Source organism: Melanotaenia boesemani, chromosome 23 (genome assembly GCF_017639745.1).
Source record: "Melanotaenia boesemani isolate fMelBoe1 chromosome 23, fMelBoe1.pri, whole genome shotgun sequence".
NCBI lineage: Eukaryota > Metazoa > Chordata > Actinopteri > Atheriniformes > Melanotaeniidae > Melanotaenia > Melanotaenia boesemani.
In genome coordinates, this window is record NC_055704.1 from 20,963,769 (window position 1) to 20,987,615 (window position 23,847).

General features: G+C 36.2%; 1 protein-coding gene across 5 annotated transcripts in view; it reads right to left on the reverse strand.

Annotated features, from left to right (window-relative positions):
* Nucleotides 1-23,847, reverse strand: part of cacna2d4a (calcium channel, voltage-dependent, alpha 2/delta subunit 4a) — an 84,730-nt gene that overhangs the window by 53,616 nt on the left and 7,267 nt on the right. For 3 of the 5 annotated variants that reach the window (XM_041977628.1, XM_041977626.1, XM_041977627.1), the window contains exons 4-28: nt 20,252-20,368; nt 20,029-20,088; nt 19,691-19,853; nt 19,439-19,570; nt 19,077-19,137; nt 17,367-17,517; nt 16,779-16,853; nt 15,542-15,631; nt 15,281-15,394; nt 15,071-15,149; nt 14,082-14,215; nt 11,342-11,419; nt 10,332-10,412; nt 9,507-9,581; nt 9,292-9,378; nt 9,087-9,158; nt 8,831-8,892; nt 8,545-8,612; nt 8,395-8,440; nt 8,064-8,161; nt 7,816-7,909; nt 7,530-7,622; nt 6,300-6,427; nt 5,205-5,282; nt 4,275-4,343 (exon numbers count right to left, since the gene is read on the reverse strand). In XM_041977628.1, the coding sequence (XP_041833562.1) occupies nt 4,275-4,343; nt 5,205-5,282; nt 6,300-6,427; nt 7,530-7,622; nt 7,816-7,909; nt 8,064-8,161; nt 8,395-8,440; nt 8,545-8,612; nt 8,831-8,892; nt 9,087-9,158; nt 9,292-9,378; nt 9,507-9,581; nt 10,332-10,412; nt 11,342-11,419; nt 14,082-14,215; nt 15,071-15,149; nt 15,281-15,394; nt 15,542-15,631; nt 16,779-16,853; nt 17,367-17,517; nt 19,077-19,137; nt 19,439-19,570; nt 19,691-19,853; nt 20,029-20,088; nt 20,252-20,368 (2,305 nt within the window). The remainder of the gene's footprint in view (nt 1-4,274; nt 4,344-5,204; nt 5,283-6,299; nt 6,428-7,529; nt 7,623-7,815; nt 7,910-8,063; nt 8,162-8,394; nt 8,441-8,544; nt 8,613-8,830; nt 8,893-9,086; nt 9,159-9,291; nt 9,379-9,506; nt 9,582-10,331; nt 10,413-11,341; nt 11,420-14,081; nt 14,216-15,070; nt 15,150-15,280; nt 15,395-15,541; nt 15,632-16,778; nt 16,854-17,366; nt 17,518-19,076; nt 19,138-19,438; nt 19,571-19,690; nt 19,854-20,028; nt 20,089-20,251; nt 20,369-23,847) is intronic. The other 2 variants (XM_041977630.1, XM_041977629.1) reach the window with 2 other exon arrangements.

Sequence of the window (23,847 nt, forward strand, 5' to 3'; positions counted from 1 at the left end):
CATACTACTCTGTGCTATTACTTGATAAAAACAAAGTTAAAATATAGAAACAGTGTGCAAAAAACTAAGTACACTGTTACTGCTCCAATAGGAATCAGTGAGCTAAGCAGAAGCCAGGTGCTGTTAATTAACTAATTAACTTCTATAAACAAAGACCTTTTTTTGGTAAAGTGTTGGTCTGGAACATTCTAGTGTGTGTTAACAGAATGCCAAGGAGGAAATACATCAGCAAATCTTAAAGACATCGTTGCTTCTGTCAGTCTGCAAAGGGAAGGTTTGGGCTTGTTTTGCAGCCACAGGACTTGGACACTGCAGTCGCCCATGAAACCCTCCGAATACCAAATTATTCTAAAATTAAATGTGAGAACTAAAAAAATGTCTAACAGATAAATCGAGGTGTTTCAATGGTCCAGTCTAAGTCCAGATCTGAATCTTGCTGAGATACTGTGGTGGGGCCTTAAGAGAACTGTGTTTACATGAATGTCCATAAAACCTTAATGAACTAATGCCACACTGTCAAGAGGAGTGGGATGATTATGATGATTATTTCAAGTTGTTGTTTCCAAAAGAGTTGAATTATGGGTAGTATTCTGTATTTTTACTTAGTTTTTGTTAAACAAAGAGACACCTCTCCACATCTACTACTTTCGGTGTTTGAAGAGGAGTCATGCCAATAGACTACTTATTTATTTAACTCATGCACTGAGATATAAATATATAAACAAAGAGGATGAACAAATAAGCAAGACTGAAGGAAATGATCCTCAACATAGAAAAGTGTTTTGAACGAAAGAAAATTTTAGAAAACATAATCTGGAGGGTGTACAGGTGGATGCTAAGGTGGAATAAATACATAGCATAAATCAGTCAAGATAGTCCCTCTTTTTTTTATCCCTTATCCTCTATTTCCTCTCACCTCTCTTTTTTCATCTTCGCTCTCCTTCCCTTTCCACTCTCACTTATCTTGTCTCAATTTATCTTCCTGTCGCCTCCTCTCCCATCATTTCTTGAGTCTTTTCACATTCTTCTCTCTCATCTTTGCCCTCTTTATCCTTTGCTCCTTCTGGTCCATTGTGTCTCTTTTTTGTTCTTCCCCACATCTTCATCTATATTCACTACTTCCTCTTCCATCTGATCCCATCTATCCTTCACTTTTTGTTTAATTTCTCATTCTCTTTTCCTCTTTATTTTCCCCACATATCACTTTTCCCCTTTTTCCTCTGTCTGGATATATTTACAAATAGACTGTCATTTGTGCTACGGAGATACACTAATCCATAGCTGAGCTTTAAAACAGCAGAAACAAGGTATCAGGTTTTAGTCAATGACAAATTTTTGATCAGTCTAAAACTTATCCAAAAAAAAAAAAACAAAAACAAAAACAAACAAAAAAAAAACTCTTAAGTCATTCATAAGCATGTGGACTGATTTTGGATCAGACATAAAAAATTTGCAGCCTTCATTGGAGGAGATATAATTAAATCTGCCACAAATATGAAGGTTAAACATTTACAGCGCTGAGCTGTGGAGAAATTACTATAACGTGTTCAGCTACACAGTGACACTCTGTGGTCATGAAAAGAACTGCAAACAATTAGATCATTCTTAACCATGTGGATATTAAATACTATTTGTGCTTAAGGAAAAACATTATCTCACATTTTAAAGAAAGCTTTCAGCAATATATAGGCCATCCTTGTAACCTTTTCTGCCTAAATAAGTTATTTCCTACAACCATGGAGCTATGTGCTGGTGTAATAGAAAATAGAAAATAATCAGTCACATATTAATTAAGCAAAGTAATCTGGTGTTGCTGAGCCAGATACAGAAAATATGCAATTATTACTATTGTGCTGTTACTGGTGTGTTTTGATTCCTTAGTACACACATTCTGTAGGTACAGTAAATGACAAAGACACTGCAAGAGAAAGAGTCATGCCAAGAGTACAGCTTTTTGTGTATGTGTGTGTTCCTTAACCAAGCACCTTCTAAATATTTGATTGTGTTATGTTCCTGAGGAGAGCATCACTCTGAACAAGAAAGACTCTTTTTCCTTGCAGCAAGAAGTTAGACTGTGACATGACAGGGAAAGGAGAGTAACAAGGGGAAGAGAAAGGCAGAGAAAGGAAAAAAAAACCAGTGAGAAGGTAAAGGGAGACAGGTCTGACACCTTAATGTAGGGATGTAATGATGTAAGTGAGGAGTTAACAGGGAAAAGTAGAAAAAAGGAGGAAATATGTGTGTCCATAAAATATTGACTGCCTCAGTTGGAAGAAAAGCTGTTCCACTTAAGATCCAGGGATAAACTTGACTTGGAAAGAGTCAAAGGTGACCACCAATATGCACATACATTTTTTCAAAGAGTTACTATTACATCAATATATATATAGAATATATTCTGTCACTAAACTAACACCAAATATAAGATGTAACACTTATTCCTGAAGTAAGTTTAATCATAGCTGTGAGCTCACTGCACTAAACAGAAAGAAGCAACAGCAAAAAAAGAAGCAGTAAGATTGAACACATGTCTTTTGAACTTTCACTTCTTCCTCATGTCTTCCACTTCTAAAAATAACAGAACTTTCACACTTGAGACATTTTCATTGAAAGCTGTAAGATACTGATAAGCTAGTGTGTTAGCTTGAGCTAAACTGTGAAAGGAGTGTTTTTCAGTCTGTTGGCATGATGAGAAACCAAATGTGTAAAGGTAGACTCACATGCATGCACACACACTCTCCAGAGAGTCCTGTCTCACTCAGATAATTATGACTGATGAGTGTGTCTGTCTCAGATGGGGTTACTGGGACAAACACACACATAAACACACTTATAAACAACAACCAACAGATTAGTATGCAGTGAAAAATAGCCAGAAGCTATAAACTATGGAAAATGTTTGTGAGTAAAATACACAGTAAAGCACAGACACACTCAATTACAACTTGTTTTTTTCCTCTCATGTAATCAACTGAAACCACCCTGAAGCTGCTATAAACAGCACGCACAACATTCACAAACACTGGATGGTACATCAGCAAAACCATAAATTAATGGAAAATATATCAGTGTGGAGCCATTCAGCAGCTTAATCTCAGGAAAACCTGACTAATGTTGACTGTAGTTTTATCCCTCGCTTGTTCCTGATTGTCAGTTTTTCCAAGTGTAATTTTCTCAGTGGAGGAAAATCTGCTGACTCCACTTTCTGTTGTGTCACTCCCGCAATGTATATGGAAAGATTTTAGGTCCTCATCACACATGATATCAACAAGCATCTTTACTGATCCCATCACAGGTGTACATACAGGTGAGACCAGCTGTGTGTAAGGAATTGCCTATATAGCTACAGTGTAGAAAGAAAGTGTTGGTGCTTCTCTTAGGCCCTGAGTCCTACCCCTTACACCTTAATTTTAATTCTGAATAATCAGTTTCAATGGTGGGGACTCATAACATACAACTACAGTGAAACCTACACCAAAAAACAGAGAGGGAGTGCAAATCCATTCACTACAAAGGATGCAATTATTTTGCTGCATCTTTATATAGCAAATAATGGTTTCCTGCTGTATAAGTGACCAAAATATACCATTTCAGACAAAGGACCTCAGTGGCCTAACTTTAAGATATGACACCTCCATTTAAAACAGCTACAACAAAATGGAAATTGGAGAATGAGGGGGCGTGGCTTTGTCTATGAATTTCTAAGAAGCTACGCTTGTGTGACCACAAGTTGACCTGAGTGTTGTTTTTTGAAAAGAGCCTCACACCCAAGTAGTACCATTTGCCATGTGCACACAGGCTTCAGCCTAATAACATCACAAACCAAAACATTTAAGGACACAGAAGGGGAATATTAGCAGAGGGCTTTGTCTCTGCAGAGAGAAAAACAAAAACAACAACGTTTTTAAGCCTAATGGCTTAAGGCTTCTTTTCTGTGCCAGTATAGCTATTTAAAATCCAATCACTGCACTTAAATGTCCTAATGAGTCAACTAGGAGCTGTTATCAACTGTTTATTGACAAGCAAAACCACAAGAAATTAAAGACAAAAAACAGCTTGAGGGTGAAAAACATGATAAAAAGTGGAATGTGCTTTAAATGAGCAGGAACTGAATGTTTTAAATTAGAGAAGGGAACTATTGTCCCTTTCCAGAGCCAGAGAGAACACAGTGCTTGTGAGAAAAAGAGAAAATGAAAAGACATAGGAAGAGGAGAGAGAATAGACTGTGTTTGAATGCGAGTGGCTGCACATTTAACCAAAAACTAGCATCCTACCTCCAGCAATGGCGGTTTTCTTGCCCACAGTCACAGTGACAGCAGTGGTGGAAATCATTATCCTCCCTGCTGGTAGAACGACACACACACACACACATTTACAATGCTTAATAAGCATTTGCATAAAGATACATGCAATCTTTTCAAACATGCACAAGCACAATATATGCATGCAGAATAAATGACAAGGAAAATATGTATTTATTCACACCTATAAGACATTATTATTAGTCTATGGACACGCACATTGACTGTGACAGCTGAAGTTTTGATTCAGACATGTGTAAACGTGTTTAAAAATAGGTGGGTGTCACACTGATTTGGAGTTGATATTTAAGAAATCTCTCCAGTCCTCTTTTGCTCAGCTAGTTGCAGCTTCATGCAAGCAGATGCCAATTGTCATAAAGCCACAGAGTTCAGCCAGATTAACATTTTAAGCATTACATAACACAGAGCTAATCAAATAATACATTCATAACAGAAGGGTTTTGTGTGTATTTAGTGTGTCCAAGTGCCCTGTGTTTAAATTTCTGTTATTCACTCTCTTACAAAACCAGTTTATGCTTTAAAGACAATCACGCAGTAATGTTATGACATGGGAAAAAGTAATGCAAACAAACCATGACATTAAAATGGTCTTATTAACTCCCTAAGGAAAGCGGGGACGTTCTCATATTTAAGGTGCATGCTCTCGCAGTGGGAGAGAGAAAGAAAAAGACAGAAAAAAAGACGAGACAAGCTGGAAAAAGGCAGAAGGATGCAGGGAACACAGCTCCTATTATCTTAAAATGGAGAAGAAGTAAGAATAGAGTGAGGGTCAATTAAAAAGAGGAGGCATGCCAAGTATCAGTAACAGTTCTCTACCCTCCTCCATCTTATCATCATCCTCCTCCTCATCACCATCTTCCTCCGCCTCCCTCCGTTTTCTACCTCCTTCCTCAGCTTGGTGTTCCACCTCTTCTGCACTCAAGGTGGCACTATAGTCACCCTCATTGTCCCTGAACATATCTGAAAATGACAAACTATTTTAACTATGACCTGAACACATATATCAGACTCTTTTAAAGTCAGAGGTTTAGAGTTTGGTGGAGTATCCAGCAATATCCAAATGATTTAATTTGAGGTGAAAACATTTATTTCCATAATATTGGGACTTTGGCAACTTTATAAACCTAACCATGTTATTTTTTTTTAAATCCCTAACCCTAACAATACTTTAATGAATATCTAACACTGTATTTGTTGTTGGGTCAGATGGAACTCTGACAAACACAGGACAGTCTGTCCACCCTCTCCCATCTCTTTAAACATAATTTAGTGATATAGGATCATATTTCTTTATGTTTCATGTAATGTAAAACATAGGCATGCAACAACTTTTGGGGCCTTGAAAGCCTGTTTCACGTTGTGGTGTGAGACTGTTTTGCAAAATACACAATAGAACCAGAAGCCTTATCAGCCTGATATTCAGTAAATAAGCTGTTTCCAACATTATTACAATAATTATATTTCACTCTTTAATTACACTGTAAAAGTCCGACTTTAAAATCAAAAACATTTTTGGTAAATTCCCAATAAATTGGGACACATCATGCTTCCTTCATTCTCTCTCTCTTTTTTTTATTTATTTTTTTTCATTGTTTCTTTGGACATTTCTTGACTTTAATTAAAAATGGAGTTAGTATGATGCGATGATAACAACAATGATAATGGCTGTTAACGTTCTTAGAGGAGAGGATATTTGTCAAAAAGAGAAATAAATAATTAACTATGCTCAGAAATAAACCTGCACAGAAAATTAACAAGTATTCTGTTGATATGAAATACAGAAATACATGGCAAGGTGAGCAGAAAGGAGCAGTTGTGGCTTGCTGACTGTAGATAAATGAGGCTGTCACTGAGAGAATCTTGGCTCCACCTGCTGAACATGGCTAAGATAATTGGAAATCGAAAAGCACAATTAGAGTAGTGCGTGTGTGTGTGTCCTGTTTTTGTGTGTTTGCAAAGTAAGGATATGTCCTCTACCTCTAGTGTCCTGTCTGGGCATGTAGTAAAGAAACTGTCCAGCTGGGTTCTCAGCTGCTCTCCGGTACCACACTGGGAAATGGTCCAGTGTGAATATGTTCTCCTTGTCTGTGGAGGTCAGGAAAGACCTGGGGAGAGACAGAAATAACCTTAAAGAACTACCTGCTATTTAAAAGATGAGAGCAAAGAAGGTAGAGGATGATGAGATGATGGGTTATATGAAGAATATCTACGGGAATGAGAGTAAAATGGTAAGTACAATACATATTATATATAAAACAGACTGGTAAGAAAAGAAAAAAAAACTAAAAGATAAGATTAAATATTATTCTTTTTTTTTATAAAAGGAGTACAACAACATTTTATGAGTCTTGCATAAGTTACTAAGATTATAGTGAAACTGATATGTTGTCATGATTCAAACATTGTCAACAAGGTTGCAAGTTATATTTCTAAAATGCCAGATGAATAAATGTAGATAAAACCTTGGAGGGAATTATAAGCAGCCACATTTTATGCATCGGCTGCCAGAATTAATACAACTTTGGTGATCTGTTGTAATTGGGCTTGGAATCAAAACTCAGTTTCAAATAGGAATCAGAAAGAAACTACAGAAAAGAAAATGTTTAAGTTTTTCTTATCCATTCCTGAGCACACCCACAGAGAGGTCCTGGAAGAGGGCTATGCAAGTTCCAGTATCACACCAGTAGCTTGGTATTTTGCAAAGAAGGATATGTGTTTGTGATTACATTAGACCACTCTGCATAATTTATTTGTGGATCAACATCCACTGGCTCACAGTACAGGTAGGGTGCAAGATGGATGCTGAATTAGCCGTAATAGGGGGCGCTTCACTGATTAAATCTGCAAAAGTTCTATAGGCCCCACTCAAGTCCAGTCCTCAAGATCTACAATCCTGCAATATTTAGATGCAACCATTCATGCACCTCCTACCTTGATAGCTGGTAATCAGGTGTGTTGGAGAAGGAATGCATGTAGAAGTTGCAGAAAATAGATCTCGAGGACCAGACTTGTTTTAATGTTACCCATTCCCTGTAATCAGCTTGGCTGGATTCTAATTGACCACATGATGGCGTAATGTCGTTAACAAAGTTCTTTCAGTGACATAATTTAAACCGCTTGTACACTAATTGTTTTGTTTTCACCACCTCTTAGTTGGTTTTTTAAATAAAAGTAACTTTATATGGAAAAAAAAATCTTTTTACTTACTTGCCAACTCTTTTCTCAATACCAGAGTACCTTTGGAATCTTAACAAGCCTGAACGGGTTCCCAAGAAAGCTGTTTCAATCCCATCATCCATGCTGCAAAAGTATGGAAAAATGAAAAAAAAAAATGTAAAAAAAACAAAAAAAATAAAAAACAAAAAAACCCCCAAAACAAAACAAAACAGAAAATTATGCAGAAGTAGTAAAATTGAGTAAAAGAAGAATGACAATATGAATATTAATGAATTTAACTCTGCAATTCTAAATTTAAAGAAGCTTGTATGCTCACCCAGATGTATTGAGCATCAGTGCGGTCCAGTAAGCTTCCATCGGTGCTGTAACCACAGCATCAAATAAAGTTTGCTGCAACAGCTGAGCATCACCTGTTTCGGGAAACCAAAAAGAAAAACATAAAACTCTGGCTGTTAGACTGAAGACAGAAAATTTGAGACAAGTTTAGGGGACTTTTCTTGTTTGAAGATGTGTTCAATGTCCAAACTTTAATGATAATATGATTGAAATTCAATAAGGGCTTACAGTCCAGATCTGGTTCTTTTCCAGTCAGGTATTTTATCACAGCCTGCAGTTGAGTCAGTTTGCGATGTCCTGGGTCAATATCTGTCTCACAGTAGGTCCTATAAACACACACACACACACACACATACATATATATATATATATATATATATATATATATATATATATATATATATATATATATATATATATATATAGAGAGAGAGAGAGAGAGAGAGAGAGAGAGAGAGAGAGAGAGAGAGATCAATGCAATCACAGTTACAAGTTTTTTTGAGGGCTACTACTGTTACACTGAAAAATCTACAATATATAGTCTGCTAGCTAAACTCACCACTCATTGGCTATGAACAAATCTGGAGTCAATAAGTCATGAAGACCTGAAGAAAAACGGGAAAAATGGATGAGCATGACAAAGAATAAGAGGGTGAAACACATACATTAAATAAAGTTTACACAACTTAAACACAAGAGAAAAACTTACCCTCCTCTACAGAGACATTTCCTGTGAAGATGTACTCTCCATATCCCCGACTCAACACTATCCCCAGGCTGTCAGCAGAAAATCACTTTACTTCCACTTACAAAGAAAAATGTGTCTATGTCCTAAATCCTCATATAAAGTTTTATACATCAAATAAATAATTTAAATAAATATGCATTTGAAGGGGTTAAACAGATATTATTTACTTAATTGTGATGCTTTTTATGTGCACAAAAACTGTTTCCTTGATGTATGCAGTAAAACTTGACATAAACAGTCACACAACCTGAATGGCGTCTCATTGATGACAGTATAGAAGTAATCGTTCTTCAAGAACATCACTCTCCTCTGTCAGAGACAGAAAGACACAATTTAGAAAAATGACAGGACATGAAACGAAGAGAAAGGCCAGCTATTCTATCAAGAAAAGGTACAAATAAACACAAAAGGAAATACCAAAAATGACAAAAAAAATGACAGAAATTCCTGCTCTAACATCACAATAATTGCTCTTGCACAGACTCACAAAATCTAGTACTCACTCCTTTATCCACTGAAGCTCTCACATCTAAAGACAGCGTTCCAGTTTCCCCTCTGACCATCGCCGTCCTCAGCTACAAATGCAGACACAACATATTTAGTATGTGCTGTTTCATTACATTGTAATATAAATGCTTAATGTTATAAAACAAAGAGGACAAAGAAAAGCAGAGAATTGACAAGGACAAAGATGTGTGTGTTGCTCACTTTTTCTTCAGTGTCTTCCCATTCAACCTCTGACAGATCAACACTGTTGTAGTTAGGTTTAGGCTTCAGTTTCTTCCCCTCTTTATACTGTTACAAACAAAAACATGATAGTTTGTTACTGTAATGCATCTCCAAGACAGGTTTATATACTCTGGATATTTTTTTCAGCTGCAGTTATTTTACTGTGAATAAAAGCATCAACTGTGTGTTTGTACCAGAGGTCGTAGTTCAGGGTGAGAGAGGATATAACCATTGTTGGTGATGAGGAAGGCGTAACCTTGGATACCCAGCTAGAAGGACAGAGGCACAATCACACATAGAACAGTATACTTCCAAACTTCTTTTATCAGAACACAATCAAGAGCCTGCAGCGTTGATCTCTCATGATCCCATTCCAGCCAATATATGGAGGACACCTCCATGTATTACTTGTTATATTCTGAACTGTTTAACTCTGTTATGAATGTTTTAAAACATGATTTCTCCAGTTTGGACTAATAGAACTTATCTGTCTCAGTGTGTCCTTCAGCCAGAACTCTCCCATTACAGTGAGAGATAAGCAAGAACCAGATGTAACTAAGAATTATCAGCTAGATATCAGTCAGGTCTGTTGCATTAGATACACGTCTTAATTCAACATACACACACTGAACAGCACATCTCAATCTATTGCATGAGCAGTGGGTGGCCTGCTCACATTTATGATAACTGTAAGCCATCCTGTTGTGCGAGGCAGTCTCCCAGCCTAAGAAGATAAAATGTGATCACATCCAGTGTTTGGGGCTCAGCAGGATGATCTGGCCTCTGAGCCCAGCGCTGCATTGCTTTACCTGTGACCTGAATTGGAATAAATCTTTGCTGCATTTGAAGAGATCCTCTCTTGTTTCTTTGTTTGTGAGTTTCCAATAAAAGAATCAGTTTAACACCCACAAGTCCTGAGTCCATGGCCTATTCATAACAAAGTGCTTTTGAACCTGAACATTAGACAAGTGATTTATATGTCATGACTGATTGGTTGGTGTACGCAGTAGATGAGTTACCTTGTATCTTGGAGCTAATCTCATCAGTTCTCTCAAGGCCACATCAGTTCCTACCACTCCCAGCAAAATCCCATGGGATAGCTAGTGACAAAAAAAAAAAAAAAAGGATTACATAAATATGTGTTACTCTATCTCAGCTGCATTAAATCAAAAATGCAAAACTCTGCAAACAACTTCATCTATATATAACCTTACATTAGAATTAAAATACAAAAAGCAAATTGAATTTTTTTTTTTTTTTTTTACTAAGAAATGGGGCTTTTATTTATTTATTTAAATGCCTATTTGAAGCTGATGCCAACAGTTTGGTGCCTCCTTAATAATTTGTTTTGTTTTAAAATGCACCAAATTGGGGGTTAAATGTCAGAACTACATGCAGGTCTGTTCCTGCTGAGTAATGTTACTGTGAAAAGTAAAGAAAATAGTTTGGCCTTGTCATGCTGAAATAAGCAAAGTCTTCCTTAAAGAAGACACTGTATAGCAGCATACTTTGTGTCAAAGCATGGATATATCATTAAGCCTTTTCGGTGCCCTCACAAATTAGAAATAACCCATTGTTACGACCCGACTCAGGGGTATGGAAGGGCCTTAGCCACTCCGGGCAGCGCTCGGCAGTCCCTAATCAGCGCATAAACGGCCACAGCTGCCTGCAACAAGCAGGGGCCGTAACACCCATGCAGTCTGTACTTCAGTCTATTTGGGTTATTAATCTGCCCAGAGGATGCAGAATCCAATATTTAAAAACTTAATTTTGATTGATTAGACCAAAGAATGCTGCTCTTTTCAAGTTTAAGTTTACATGTAGCTTTCCTACTGTGAGTAAAACAAAGGGTATTATTAATTTAAGAATTATATATTTCTTATGTATTTTCATAATGTCCTTTTTTAAAAACACAGGTTCCACATAGTTAGGATAAAAGCATGTCATTAACTTTTTACTAACTTAATATTTACAAAGTTTTTACCAATACACAAGTTTAATTAGTGAGAGAAAAAAAGTTTTAACTTACAGTTTCTTCCTTCTTGCTGAACACAGGCATGGCTACTGAAGTCATCATTAGCAGGCTTTGTGCCTGAGTGTTGAACAGCTGTAATATAAGCAAAAACCAAATACAATTTAATTTACCTACATTAAAAACGAATATGGGCATGTTAACAAAGTGCATGTAAAAGAAAAAAGTATTTTACTATAATAAAAAGGAAGGTGAATGAAACAAGCTAACATTTTCAATGAAAGAATTAGCAAAAATGTCAAGGTCTGGAATAAAAACAACAACAAAAAAAAAACAAAAAACAAAAATAAACCAAAAAAACATCCAAAAAACACACATTTATCAAAAATATTGGACAAAAGTTTCTAAATAAAGCACCATTTAAAACATCTAATATGAAGATAAAATCTAAGGTTGGCTATGCCTGACTAATTCAATAGCTACATAAGGGATAAGCTAATTTTAGCATTAGCAAAAAAACAAACAAACAAACAAACAAACAAAAAAAAGGAGACGACGGGTTTTACTTCAAGAAACTGTTTATTAAAGTTACTTGAACTAAAAACTGTCAGGTGGTAACTAAAATAATAAAATACTCTACACAGCTACTTCAGACTATTTAAGAATAAATAGCTAACATAGGCTAAGTGAAGCTAAAGCTTCAAATATGATTACCTCATCTTTATTGGGGAGCTGAAGATGAACGTTGGGGAAGAAAAACAAGCAAATGAAATGACATGGAGCATATTTAATGGATGATAAAAGAATTAAATAAAGGAAATAGAAATGAAAGGTGTAGATGAAAGTGTAAAATGATATTAAGTGGAAGCTTTGGACATGATTAATAGTATTCTATATGGTAAATTATCAAGCAATGCAATTTGCTTTGCTCACATAGACTCTGAAGGGTATGGATGTCTTAGCTTGATAGCTTTTATGTTATTTACCAGCCCATATGTCATCACAAGGCACACATTCTAATCTACTTTTATCCATTGGCACAACATCCACAACTCTTCAACAGCATGTAAACTGGGATTGTATAACATTTTATAACATTAGCACAGCCTACTAGCACAGTTTCATGTGTTTGAAGAATGTATAGTAGTACACTTGGATGAAAGCAGTAAAAATAACTGGAACCTATTTCAAGACAAGAAACAGTGGAAAGTCATTTTTATTTTCATGAACTAGTTTTTTTTTTCTTCTTCTTCTTCTTTAGCCTTGCCAAACCCAAATGCAAATTAGTAAAATTCATGTTGAACTCTCTGAACATATTATAAATGTATTCTGGGCCTAAACTGTTCTGGGATTCGTAAACGATCAGAAGGGTTTTAAAATCTATTCTGAGACTGAATGGAAACCAGTGTAAAGCTGTTATAACTGGTGTAATGTGTTCAGATCTCTTAGTCCTTGTTAAAGATCTAGCAGCAGTGTTTTGTATGAGCTGCAGATGTTTAATGATCTTTTTAGGAAGTCCTGTTAAAAGACCATTATAGTAACCCAGCCTACTGGAGATGAATGCATGGATGAGTTTCTCTTGGTCTTTCTGGGAGACTAAACTTTTAATTCTGTTGATGTTTCTGAGCTGGTAAAAAGCTTCTTAGGGACAGCTTTGATGTGGCTGCTGGAAGTCAGGTCTGAGTCTATCAACACTCTAAGGTTACGAACTTGGTTGTGATTTTAAGAGCTTGAGTCTCCAGGTGTTTACCAATGCTGACCCTCTTCTCTTTGCTACCAAACAGAATAATCTCAGTTTTGTCTTCATTTAATTGTAGAAAATTCTCCCTCATCCAGGTATTTATTTGCTCCAGACACTGACACAATAAGTCTACTGGGCTGCTGCCGTCTGGTGACAGAGACGTATCATCTGCATAACTTTGATAATTAATGCTATAGTTCTGTAATATTTGACCCAAAGGGAGGATATACAAGTTGAACAGAAGAGGTCCAAGGACTGACCCCTGGGGGACTCCACAAGTCATGGAACTGTTGTAGTGTTTTATTAATCAAGGTAACAATGTAAGAAATTAAGTAAGTAAAAATGTAGTACGTAAAATAGAGTAATTCACAACAAATATGTTAGAAGTGTTGCCTGGGTCCAGACTACTGATTTATCCACTACTGAGTTGCCTATCTTGTAACAAATTGAAGACAACAAGCTGATCATTGATGCTAATTGGTTGTACTTGTCTGGCATGATATAACAAAATAGTTTATGATTTTAAAATATCTTCACTATGGGTAAGTTTGTTTATTTGAGTTATTAATGAATAAGTGTACAGTGAGTTGGACAATGAAAGTGGCTGCCAGTTTCTTTCACAATTTCTAGTGTCTTACTTACAGATGTTGCTATGATAGATTGTATGATTTAGCATGGAGATGCTGTCGCTGTCCCTAAATCTGCCCTTGGCTCCAAATGGTCCCAAATGCCACATGCTAAAGGGCTAAATGATCATTACTTTATAAAGCTTAAATGTAAAGGGTACCTTATCTATGCTAAATGGAGGGGTAGGGATAATGAAAGGAAATAGGATAAGGTATTAGGTGTTGTGATAAGTTCAATACCGGTTTTTGAATATTTCAAAATCAGAGACATAAAATTGGTAAACTTCTTTTTTAAAAAAATATTTCATAGTTTCCATTTACAAATTTAAATTACTCTGACACTGACCCATAATGCATGAAGCTTGTAAAGTGAATTTAGAGAGTAATATGTGCTTTCCAGTATGCACACTTATAATAAGAGAAGACTGACCACACTGTCCATATATGCTTCAGTCCAGATTATGTCATGGTCATGGTTGATAACCATTGGTCGACTGAGAACATGAAGGTATTCCATGACGTTTTCCTGGACATCAGCCAGTGTGGATACATGTGTGTAGTACCCTGCAGGACACACATATACATGCATATGCTTATCATACATTGCAAATGATAAAACGTCTTGAATCTACACATTCTGAAAACTAATCAGCCCATAATTTTGAACAATTTTGAATATTTCTGCCTTAAACCCCCCAAAAAGAAGTTGTTTTTACCATTCTTTAAAGCTTGGCTTAGTCTAAGGTTTATGTCATTTCTACAAATGAAAAACAATGACGTCAATAGGTTGCCTGCAGTGAAGCTGCTGAATGACCACAGGCAACAGAGGCAGTGCCAGGTATGAATATATGAATGTGTGCAACATTTCTCCCTCTGTCGTTAACAAGCATCTATCAACAAAAACCTAAACTGTTTATAGAAGTACTTTCCTTGTTCCCTGCAAACACCAAAACCAAAATACCTGGTTCAGACAGGTATTTTGTTATTTCCAGTGGTATAAACAACAGAGGGGTGTGCACCTGTTACAATAACACATACAGACACACATGCAGATATGACATTTTTTGACCACAGATGAGTTTACACTGTGTCTAGGCTATAAATCCTCTATTTAGTCATGGGTTCTTATATGATTAAAACAGGATAAAGTGATTATTTTCTGTTTTGAGCTGCTGTATGACACTGTAATTCACAAGAGGGCAGCAACTGATATCCATTTCCAAACAGCATCAAGGGAGCACTTTTCATCTCAAAAAGAAAAAAATGATACTTTTACTGAAGAAAAGTCATTTTTTGCTGCAGTTTTTACATAAAGTTTTGAAAAACAATTGAATCATCCTCATAAAGTTTTATCTTTTGAAAAATAAGCATTTTCTTCTTTTCAATAAGCAACAAAAATAAAAACAATCAGATTTTTACCCTTATTATTGCAAGCAATCCATTTGACATTTTCAGCAAAGGTCATCTCACGTCCAATTAGATAGGTGAACACTCGAACCTGGAGAGACAACAAAATTCTTTTTAAATAAGCTGCAGTAAATAACACACATTGAAAACTCCAAATACCATGAAATACAGGTTTGTGACACTTTTTATCCACATTTGTGTTTCTGTTTCTATGCATCATACTCGTCTTTCTGGCCAGTTAAACTCCTCAAAAACATCCTGGAAGTCCTCCATGGCACCGTCTGTTATCAGCATGATGGCCTGATTACACAGGCTGCCCTGCCCCAGTGCAGCAGCCTAAACACACACACACACACACACACACACACATGCAGTTTATTCAGTTTTGACTATCAAGAAATCCACATAAAGAGACATGTGAATTGTGGATATACAATTTCTCCACATTTAATCACACATTAATTGCACCAATATATAACACACCTCATTAAGGACCTTAAAAGATTCCTTCATTGCATTTTTCACTTTGCCTTCACCTTTGACATGAAGGTTTTCCACCAAAAGCTTAAAGTGCTGAAAAGACACAGAAAAAAAAAACTAAATAAAGATCTTTATCTTTTGTTAGATGAAGGTGCATTTAAAAAGGGGGGGTTGGAAACATGAGTAACAGAATGTAGTGGAAAGATTACACCTGACTTCCTGGCACACTGACCAATTACAGCAAAGTTACTACAACACCAGGAGGTAATCAGGATTAATTAACACATGGAAAAAGACTCACGCACACACAATGAGGAATGGCCACCTTGTTGTAGAATGTACCACTCTTTAGGCAAAAAAGTTTGTATGGGGCTCTTACTTGAATTTAGCATCCTATTAAAGCAAAAATTATTTTTTAATTTGTTTTAAATTCTTCTTATTCTGTGCAAAATCACTGTACACTTCCAATGGGAAGTATTCTGTACTTGTATAGCATCTTTTTAGTGTTGTCTACATTTTGCAAAGCACTTTACATTCCCCTATTATCATAGAATAGGATCTCATGCAAAGTACAGTAGTTTATGTACAGTATGCAACACTACACCAATCTTGTCCACATGAAAATGGACTGGGAATCAATCTCCCAACCTTCAAGTTGGAATACAACAACATTAGATTAATGGTAAATACGGAGAAGGTACAACAACTTTTTTAAATAAAAAAGTGATGAATTCAATTATATAATTTCTTTTACTTTTAATTTCTAGCAAAAGGTAACATTTTGAATACAAAACAAAGAATTATTTTCTTATTATGCTGAAGCAATGACCAGTTGTTAATGCTCACAACTTATGACTATTTAAATGTTAACAGGTTACCAATATATTAATAGAAAATATTAAGCACTAAACAGTTTTGCTCATTTTTATTCCCTTACATAAATTTACAACTGGCTTTACCCACTGATATTTATCAGCTTTACCTGATTATTACTCTGGAAACATGGAGAATTATTTAAAAATTAGCTCTATATTACATGTTAAGCTGCTGCTCACTTATTACCGTGTCACAGCTGAGCTGTATTGTTCAGTGTGACAGAGACCAGGACAGCAGGATTGACTGTTTTAACCGTGATGTGAATCTTTGTCATTGGGGGATTAATGAGAATAGGTCAGCAAAGGCTAAATGCATTAATTAGCTGTAAGCCCATGTGCATCTGCCTTTCATGTGTGCGTGTTACCTCTCTGTTATCCAGATCAGCTTGTACTAGGATGCCCTTGAAGCAGGGCTCCACATACTGGACATAGTCACTGTACTGGAGAGAGAAACCAAAGCATATAAGCCAATTTAGAGAATGATCAGCACAAGAATCAACAGGATTAAAAGGTTACAAATAATTGTTCCCTGATGGAAAGTAGTTGAATTATTATAACATGTTAATGTTTTTTAAAAATGTTCAAGTGGGACATTTAACTTATATTCTTAGAAATAATATGGGTTATACTTTTATTGTTAACTTGTGAATTCAAAACAAATAACAGTATTTTTTTTTTGCATGATCACTGCCTCCAGAATGAGTATAGCTTTAAATTCTGCATAAAAACAGCTTTAAGGCAGAGGATTTGCAGAAGATATATGATTAAACATGAAGTAATACCAGGATAAGGCATGCTTATTACTCAGATTCATAGCTGGTCCAAAACCCTAAAAAACCCAAAGACAACATGCCTGTAACTATTCTGTATCAGTTCAAGTGTGTTTCTATTTGTCTCAAAAATACTCACATGCATCTGTGTTTTTTTTTTTTTTTTGTTTTTTTTTTACTTACAGCTATAATATTTACAAAGTCATTTTCTCCCAGTGTGTCCAAGATTGTATTGATTGTGTGTTTGGCTATTGTCATTCTTAGTCCCTTCATGCTGCCGCTGACATCCACCACAATTATCACATCTTTAGGAGAAGTAGCTGCTTGGATATACCTAAAAAGACAAAGAGAGAAAGGTAGGTAGACATAAAGGAGGCAGGGATAAGTTTTTTTTTAACATGCAGCATGAACATAGTGTGTTATTTCCCAGAAGTCCAATGGAATGCAATACTGACAGTGTTCAAGCTTTATCCCTTTATTTGTCCCTCTGTTCTTCTATTTGTGCTTTCCTTCATCTCTTTATCACCATCCCCTGATTTTCTAATCTAATTAGCATAAATTAGATTTACCTGGCAGTGGCTGAGCCACAGCTTCCTGAGCTTCATCATTTAGCTCACTGATTTCTGCTTTCCAAGAGGGCAGTGTACATCCAAGAACCAAAGTTCCTGGAATGTGAATTATCAGTATTGAAAAATCCCTGCTCTTCTGGACAGACCTTCTACTAAGTGGACATTTGGACATATTAAAGACTTGACAGTAAAATTGCATCTGCATGTTTTTTCTTTTCTTTTTTTTTTCTTATTTGGTTACAACTGTTGCCACAGAACACAGTTTCACAACTCATACCGCATGTACACACAAAGGCATAAATGTATACACGCATTCTTTGTAACAGATCTAAAAGCTGTGTATATGTATGGTTTCTTTTTTATATAAATGCCAATGCTGAACTCATGAAACTATATGCACATGTTTGACGGTATTTTCCATTCATATTTTGAGTCAATAATACAGAAAGCCCCTTAATTAGATGTTTGCTTAGAAAAAACATTATCTGCACAACAAATAAAAAGATAGGAGAGCTCACTAAAAGAAACTATATAAAAAAAGTGCAGTTCTGAGAGTGAAACTGAGACACTGATCAATAAGTTTTATTTAATGTCCCAGTTCTGAAACCATGAACAAAATAAAAATAAACAAATAAATTCTTAAACAGCCTTTGGAAAAAGCAGCATATGAGCAGATTTGTAAATAATTGTTCTCCTTCTAATTACTTATGAACTAATTTTTTTACAAACCATTTTTCACAACAGCTACACATACAGTAGTTGTGATCCACCCATAATTATACAAGCATACACCATAAAAACCTAATGATAAAAAAGGTAAAAAAAATGTAGAGCTTTTGTTTGTTATTGTTCTTGCTTTAAATAGTTAAACACCAGCACGTTTACTGGCTAAATTTGCATTGAGAGACCTGCAAATTTCTCTCTGATCAAATGCATGTTGGACCACACGCTCTGCTAAGAGTTGCAAGTGGAGGCAATTAAACAGTCTGATTCAGGGGCTGAATTACTAGTCTGAAGGACTTTCCTCCCTGACTGCCTCTGCTGCTGATTCAACATGATCAATTCGTCAGGCGGCCGCTGATTAGGGCAGACTGGTGCCTACTCGAGAAAATGAGATACGCTGAGAAAGAAAGGTGTTTATCCATAGAAACTCAGTGGTGCTAAATGACTGCTGACATAGAGTGTAAAGGACCATAGCTAGGTTTAAGGTTTCAGTTAAGCTGGTACATTTCTTGCATCACAGATGAGCGATGGGATTTTTGGAAAGTCTTACTTGCATTTGAAAACTCTTCAGACATTATGAGGAAGTAATGAGTAGCATTACCAGTTTCTGTTTCTACAGTCAAAGGTGACCACACCGTTTTCATCTGGAGTCCACTGGATACCTGGAGAGTAAAAATAAAAAAGGAAGATGCATTTCAGCGAGAGGGACTAAAATTAGATTGTGATGGATGAGGCAGAGGGTGAGCAAAAGAAAAACTGTCAAAAATATAATAACTCCCCTCTCAGATGCACACATGTGCAGGAGTTAACCAGCAGTTATATTCTCACCCAGACCAAATAATTACATTGGACTGACAGCATCTTGTAGTTTCAGATAGTACGTAAGTGTACTGTTTGATTTGTTTATCTGCACCTTTAAGACAAATCATTGTCTTAAACTGGTGATTGGATAGAATAGTGCACCTGGATAGAGCCTGAAGAAGCCTGTAGCACTGCCAAAGTACTGCCAGGTGAGAGTTGCATCTTTCTGGAAGTTATCAACGAAAATGTCATTCAAAGCCTCAGACATGTAGACTCCATTCAGAATGTCTGGATCTGCAACATAAATAAATAAATAAACAAACAACAACAACACAAAAAAAAGACAGGATGCTTGGGTGGAAGTCTGAACTTTCAAGCTAATGTAAATAAATTCAGGCTTTATGTCAGCGTTACCTCGATTGTAGACATTTGTAGGAACTTGTATGTTACTGTGCTGTGTGTTGACTGGCAGTTTATTGAAATGCTCATTTTCTTCCAAGGGGAATTCTCCACCAAGTGGTATTGGATTTCCATCCTCATCCACAGAGTTGATCAACAGGGAGTTAAAGTAGTCAAACTACAGAGAAAAATCAGAGAACAGATGGTAATGTAGGGTATATGGCAAATGAACAATGCAGACATGTAAAAAAAACGTTGATTTTACTGTTTGCATCCATATTTATCCATAAAGTATGAATACAAAAGTAGTGAGGTGGGTATAATTCTGTTCTTGAACCCAGCATTTTACATACCTCTAGTGTTTCATTGTACTCGTGATGTAAATCGGCGTCCTCTGCTGCTTCTGCTAACCTCTATGAAAAAATACACTGTAACTCAAATGAACAGCATCACACAGACAAAAACTTCTGTTGTCATTAAACATGAAACAGGTTTTTTTTAAAATCATAGCTTCAAAAAGCTGCAAAGTCCATGAACTGAATGCATGTTTGCTCCTTGGGGATTTTTCATTAATACCTTCACAGATTTCATCTTCCTCCCAAGCATCCCCTCCATTTCCTCAGCAAACTTCTTCACCAGCTCTTCACCGTTCACCTCCTCGATCTTCACCACGCCCTCAATGTCTTTAAATTTCTTCAAGACAGACATGATGTGGTTATTATTTAATCAAAAAATGTTTGTGCTTGTTGTCTTTCATTTCCATTCCCTGATCTTCCTTTCTTTGCTTCACACCTTTCCTGATTAGCCTGTTGTCCTGGTTGTTATTAGTTATTGCTGATTCTGTTTCTGTGGTCCTCTGCCACACTTTCTATGTGTCTGACAGTAGTGATCCAGCAGTGATCCTCCTTAATAATTCTAGTAGAAGTACAGGCTCAGATTGTTCCTGGTTATTGCTTTTTCCTTTGGTCATGCTCCCTGGATCTTTTAATACTAATCCGTTTTTGTTCTTTCATCTGTTTACTTCCTTTTAGTTTGCCTTGTGGACTGATTACCTGTCATTCTCTCTCTTTAATAAACTTTTCATTTGGGGTTGCACTTGATTTTGTCTTGCATTTGAGTGGTTAAATACATATACAAACCGCAATATTGCACCTATAACAAATGTTAGCTTTAAGTGCTTGAATGATTCAGGAATTACATTTACAGGTAGGTTCTAATACTTTTTTGTCAATTTGTCATTGGCATTTGGAAGCTGCTTTAAGCCCTTAAAATGCATTTACAAAAGCTCTCAAAACTGCTGAAACACACAAACCAAATCTGCTATTTTTATTTTTAGAAAAGAAACAAAGTGGTAAGTTTGGCAAAATAAAACCTGGACGTCCATGTGAGGCAATGACTTTTGATGATTGCAGAATATTTTCTGAAATAAAGAAAAGCACCTTCCCACTATCAGTGCAAGAGAAGAAAACTCTCATTGTGGTATTCATATAATCATTCAAACCCACCATAAATATAAGACTTGAGCAGATGAAACATGAGCAGATGCAGAGGGGTTACCATGACTACAAACCATTATGAAGGCTAAAGAACAGCTTAGATTAAACATCAGCTTTCAGCTTTATCTTGTTTGTATAGCACCAATTCACAACAAAGCCATCTCAAAGCACTTTACAGACATAATCAATTCAAGCCAATTCACTTTGATTCAATTCAAACAAATCCACATTAGTCCAATTTTTCAGTTTTCATACAAGCCAATTCCTAACAAACAATTGCCGAGCTAAAGAATCAGAGCGGTTTTGGACCATGCAATCTTTGGTCAAATGAAACTAAGATAAACCTAAACCAGAGTGATTGGAAAAAGAAAACAAAACATTAAAAGACTTGGGAGGGGGAGGTCTAGAAAATTTTTGATGGGGGGCCAGATAGGGACACAACCTGAAAAAAGAGTTTTTGTTCATTTTGTTTATCTTATTTTTTAAGGGTTGAAATTTCAGGAAAAAATTGATTATTATAAATAAAATGGTCAGTTTATTAAAAAAACAGTTAAGCATAATATGTAAAAGCAAACAGCCGTTTTATTTGTCATCAACACTTGTTTACTCAGGATGATTCTGCATTGTGTGGCTTAAATCAGCTTTTTTTTATTTTGTTTTTTTTTTTGTGTGTGTGTGTCAAATCAGCAGTTTTATCACTGTTTCTTTGGTGTTCTTGTCTGTTTAACTTTGCACAGTCATCACATCTGGTGATATTCTGAGTTTTACATCCTCTTAAAATATAAACAGTTTGGACAGACAAATGTTATCACTCATGTAGACACCTGGGCAGCAAGTCAGATTCTAGGGGTGCCCATGACATTCCCAGACCACTCCTCTTGCCCCGCACATGAGCCGTGAGTCTTGGTATTGCTGTTTTGAACAATGTTGTGTCAGTGTCTAAATATTGTCTTGTTTGGAGTACAGAGGAAGTCAAATCCTGACTACTTTTTTTTCTTTAGACCTGTGTTCTAACTGGCCAATCTACTGAACACAGAAAGCTAATAACAGTGCAGCTGTTCACATATTTCTCTTTTGTTCCCTTTTTGTAGTCAAATTAGCTGAATTAAAGCAGCTACATACACTTTACCAGTTTTAGTTGTCCTGTGCTTTGCCTGTAACTGGACTCAAGAATTCATTTAGTACACTGAAGAATCAGATTTCCTTTATTGGCTTGTTTTATGGCCAATAGTACAGTGGCTATAAAACGGCACGGCCCAGCAGGGCAGAGCGGTCGTCTTGTAGCCTGAGGGCTGTCGGTTCGATCCTCAGCCAAGTCAAGTTCATGTTGAGGTGTCCCTGACCAAGATACCAAACCCCTAACTGCTCCTGATGGGTCGTGGTTGAGCACCTTGCATGGCAGCTTCCGTCATCAGTGCGTGATTGTATGACTGAATGAATAGTGGAAACATTGTAAGGTGCTTTGGGTTCCTTGAAAAGCTCTGTATAAAGCTAATCAATTATTATTATCATTAGTTTCCCTCTCTGAACATCACTCTATAAGTTATGACAACAGGTTTAACTTTAATCATTTAGTTTTTCTTGCCTATTTAGATGCCAAAGGTAACATCTATTTAACCATGCCTTTTTAAAACAAACAAAAGTTGCACAGTGAAAAATTATTCATCTGTAAACAAATAACAAAATTGACTATGTCATTTTCTCAGATAATGTTTTTCATTTTTCTCTTCTGGGGCATTCAGAATAACTCAGCCACACAGGAAACACACAGATATAGATGATGGAAAGGATTATAAAGACCTCTTTGTGGTTTGCTTTTGCAGCAAAGCAGAGTAGTAACATGTTCTATCACCCTCAAACAGAAACACTCAATAATGTAGCCAGATTACTCCTGCAAAAATGAGAGAACTAGAAAACCATCGATTAAATGGGTGATTAATGGCTTCATGTTGCAAGAAGCATGCACCGGATGGCTTTTACGCAGCAGCAGCTGAATGAAAAGATTAGCTCTGAAACCAGGAGAAATATACTGTTATCTATATTAAGATAACTTTTAATGATACATTTACAACAGCAGTTCTTATTTCTGCTTCTCTTGTGACAACTGGAGCAGTTACACTCACTCAAAATTAAGTCAATATTTTAATATATATTCAGTATATTGTGCATTCTGCAGAGCTGCAGTCTAGGCAGTTTGTTATTTCAGTGCATTTCATACGGAAAAGCATGTAGATGTAAATTGTTCATAAGTTACAAATGTGTACTGCCAGATTAATTAATGTCTATTTTTACTTTCTACCTTTTATTCTAACAAAAAAATGTAATATGTCTCAATAAAGAGGTGGTCTGACAGTGGCAGATGGTGGATGGACCTGCTAGGGATTCCACAGGGTGGCATGCAGAGGAAGATTGCACACACTAATTACTAAAAGACATATCTGACTGGTATTTGGGTTAAGTGTGTCACCAGATTGGTCTCTGGGCCTCGTGCAGATGTTATACACCAAATGTATGCCAGTCAGCTGTGTTCTTATTGGCCAATGTAACAGACTGGAGGAGGGGGGAGTGGGAAAAAAATCCAGACTAGGACCTTTACAGTTTGTCATGATAATATCTTATGCTCTAAATCTAACTGGGTCTGTAAAGTGCATCTGTCTGTCGGCATGCAATTGCCTG